The sequence below is a fragment of the Corvus brachyrhynchos genome, unplaced genomic scaffold (assembly GCF_000691975.1).
Source record: "Corvus brachyrhynchos isolate BGI_N302 unplaced genomic scaffold, ASM69197v1 scaffold624, whole genome shotgun sequence".
Classification (NCBI taxonomy): Eukaryota; Metazoa; Chordata; class Aves; order Passeriformes; family Corvidae; genus Corvus; species Corvus brachyrhynchos.
In genome coordinates, this window is record NW_008237889.1 from 153,528 (window position 1) to 156,189 (window position 2,662).

The 2,662-nt window shown below is 67.1% G+C and overlaps 1 protein-coding gene across 1 annotated transcript in view; it reads left to right on the forward strand.

The window, feature by feature from the left end:
• The window catches only part of B4GALNT4 (beta-1,4-N-acetyl-galactosaminyltransferase 4), a 12,142-nt gene that overhangs the window by 8,823 nt on the left and 657 nt on the right, over positions 1-2,662 (forward strand). The window contains 7 exon segments of the mRNA XM_017732762.1: positions 5-481; positions 589-896; positions 1,086-1,239; positions 1,574-1,646; positions 1,738-1,891; positions 2,111-2,237; positions 2,462-2,622. Coding sequence (XP_017588251.1) covers positions 5-481; positions 589-896; positions 1,086-1,239; positions 1,574-1,646; positions 1,738-1,891; positions 2,111-2,237; positions 2,462-2,576 — 1,408 coding nt within the window. The 3' untranslated portion in view covers positions 2,577-2,622.

Below are 2,662 nucleotides of genomic sequence, written 5' to 3' on the forward strand. Positions count from 1 at the left end.
AGAGAGGCGGGAGGTGGGAGCGGCCGCCCAAGCAGCGGGGGCTGCCCGGCCTCCTCGCCCTGGGCACCGAGGGGCTCTTCAGCCGTGAGGACACGACCCCTGCCCCGGGCAGGACAGCAGCCACTGCCGGCTACACACCATCCGAGGCCACGCGCTCCGAGGGGACGCGGGCCACGTCCTTTCTGAAGGTGTCGGAAACGACGGCGTCGCAGCAGGAGGAGGGGAAGGGGCAGGAGGAGGAGGAGGATGAGGAGGAGGTGTCGGACTACTCCTACGAGGCGGGGGAGCTGCAGCAGGGCTGGCTGGAGGACTCCATCAACTGGCAGCGGACGTTCAGCGTCAGCTCCGTGGACTTCGAGCTGCTGCGCTCCGACTGGAACGACCTGCGCTGCAACGTGTCGGGAAACCTGCAGCTGGGCGAGAGTGAGGTGGTGGACGTGGTGGCCCAGTACATGGAGAGGCTCAACGAGAAGAACGGAGGGTGCGGAGGGAGCGGGATGGCGGCAGGAGTTCAGGGGCCGGGTCCTGGATCGTGGGAAGCAGAGCCTCGTGGTGGCGGTGACTTCAAGGCTTCCCTTTTCCCTGTAGGATCTACACCCTCCTGAGGATCATCAACGTGGAGAAGCGGCGGGACACGGCGCGGGGGAACCGGTACCTGCTGGAGCTGGAGCTGGCGGAGCGTGGCCAGCGCACGGTGCGGCTCTCCGAGTACGTCTACGTCCTCCTGCACCAGGGCAAGCAGGACGACAGCGCCGAGGCCAACCCCGACGGGCTGGCCCTGGGGGCCACCGAGCCCCAGCCCAGTGCCTGGAGCGTCCTCTATGGGAAATCCGTCCTGTGCCGGCCCCTGCGGCTCAGCTGGAGGCAGGACGTCATGGTGCACTTCGTGGTGCCAGGTAGGTGATGGCGAGGACACGGCTCCCCGGGCTCTGTGCTGCTCCCTCAGCATCCTCCCGCCGGAGGAAGGCAGCCCCTTGGCTCCCCCAGCATGATGAGGGTGTCAGCTCGCCTCAGGAGGGGCTGGCTTGGCTGGGAGGGGGTGCTGTGGGTGCCCCACGTGAGCCTGAGGGCCGTGTCTCCGGCAGTGAAGAACCAGGCCCGCTGGGTGCAGCAGTTCATCTCGGACATGGCCGGCCTCTACGGGGCCACGAGGGACGCCAACTTCAACGTCATCCTGGTGGATTTCGACAGCGAGGACATGGACGTGGAGAAGGCCCTGCGGGACGCCCGCCTGCCCCGGTAACTCCCAGCCTGCAGCCTCGGGGGTCTGGGGGGCTCCCCGTGGTGGGACAGCTGCTCACACAGCCTGCTGCTCCTTCCCCGCCTGCTCAGTGCCTGCCTCGCTGCCCCTTCCCTCCTCCTCCTCCTCCTCCTCATTTTTGGGCGTTTAAACTACTTTTCCATGTGGATTTGGGGGTGCAGAAACTTGTGACTGCACAGGGGGAGCCTCAGCTTGAGCTGTAGCACCTGGGCCTTCCTGGGAAGGTTCTTTCTCCATGCCAGTGGCTCCTGTCCCCCTCCTGGCTGTGTCCCTGCCTGTCCCCAGCGCTACCTGCCCTGTCCTCTCTCCCAGGTTCCAGTACCTGCGGCGCACGGGGAATTTCGAGCGCTCGGCCGGGCTCCAGGCTGGCGTGGACATGGTGGAGGTGAGCGGGGACAGGGACCAGCTCTGGCCATGGCTCCTCTCCCCGGGGCTGTTCCTCTCTGATCCCCCTGACCGTGCCCGTCCCCTCCCAGGACGAGCACAGCATCGTGTTCCTGTGCGACCTGCACATCCATTTCCCTGCCAACATCCTGGACAGCATCCGGAAGCACTGCGTGGAGGGCAAGCTGGCCTACGCTCCCATCGTCATGAGGCTGAGCTGCGGCAGCTCCCCCCGGGAGCCCAACGGTGAGCAGGGACCCCTGTCCGGCCGGGAGCACCCCAAAACCGGGCCATGCCCTGGTGCACCTCCGCAGGAGGTGGCGCAGGTGGGGACGGACCCGTGGTGGCAAGAGGGGTTGGGATGGGGAGTTCCCGTGGCTCCCAGGTGGTGGGGAGAGCACAGAGGGGATGATGAGATGGGCATTTGGGGGTCCCCCCACCCCTCACCTCATTGTTCCCCCCCAGGCTACTGGGAGGTGAACGGCTTCGGCCTCTTCGGCATCTACAAGTCGGACTTTGACCGCGTGGGAGGGATGAACACGGAGGAGTTCCGGGACCGCTGGGGCGGGGAGGACTGGGAGCTGCTGGACAGGTGAGCCTGGGGGTCCTGCAGCCCCTGAACCCCCAGGAGCAGGGTCGGCCACGTGGATTTGGGCACATCCATCAAGCTGGCTGGGGGCTGGGGTGGTGAAGGGGAAAACCTCCCTTTGGGAGGGCTGTGCCCTTCTGTCCGTCCACCCGGAGCCCTGTCCCTCTGTCCATCCATTTCTTGAGCCCCATCCCCTGAGCCCCGTCCCTGTGTCCCTCGGTCCGCAGGGTGCTCCAGAGCGGGCTGGAGGTGGAGCGCTTGCGCCTCAGGAACTTTTACCACTACTACCACTCCAAGCGCGGCATGTGGAACACCCGCAGCAAGAAGCCCTCCAAGGACTAGTGCCCAAGCCCGGCCCGTAGCCACCGAGCCCCAGCACCCGCCTGTGCCCCGCCACCACGGCCCCCGCGCCCCCGTGCGCGCCCGGG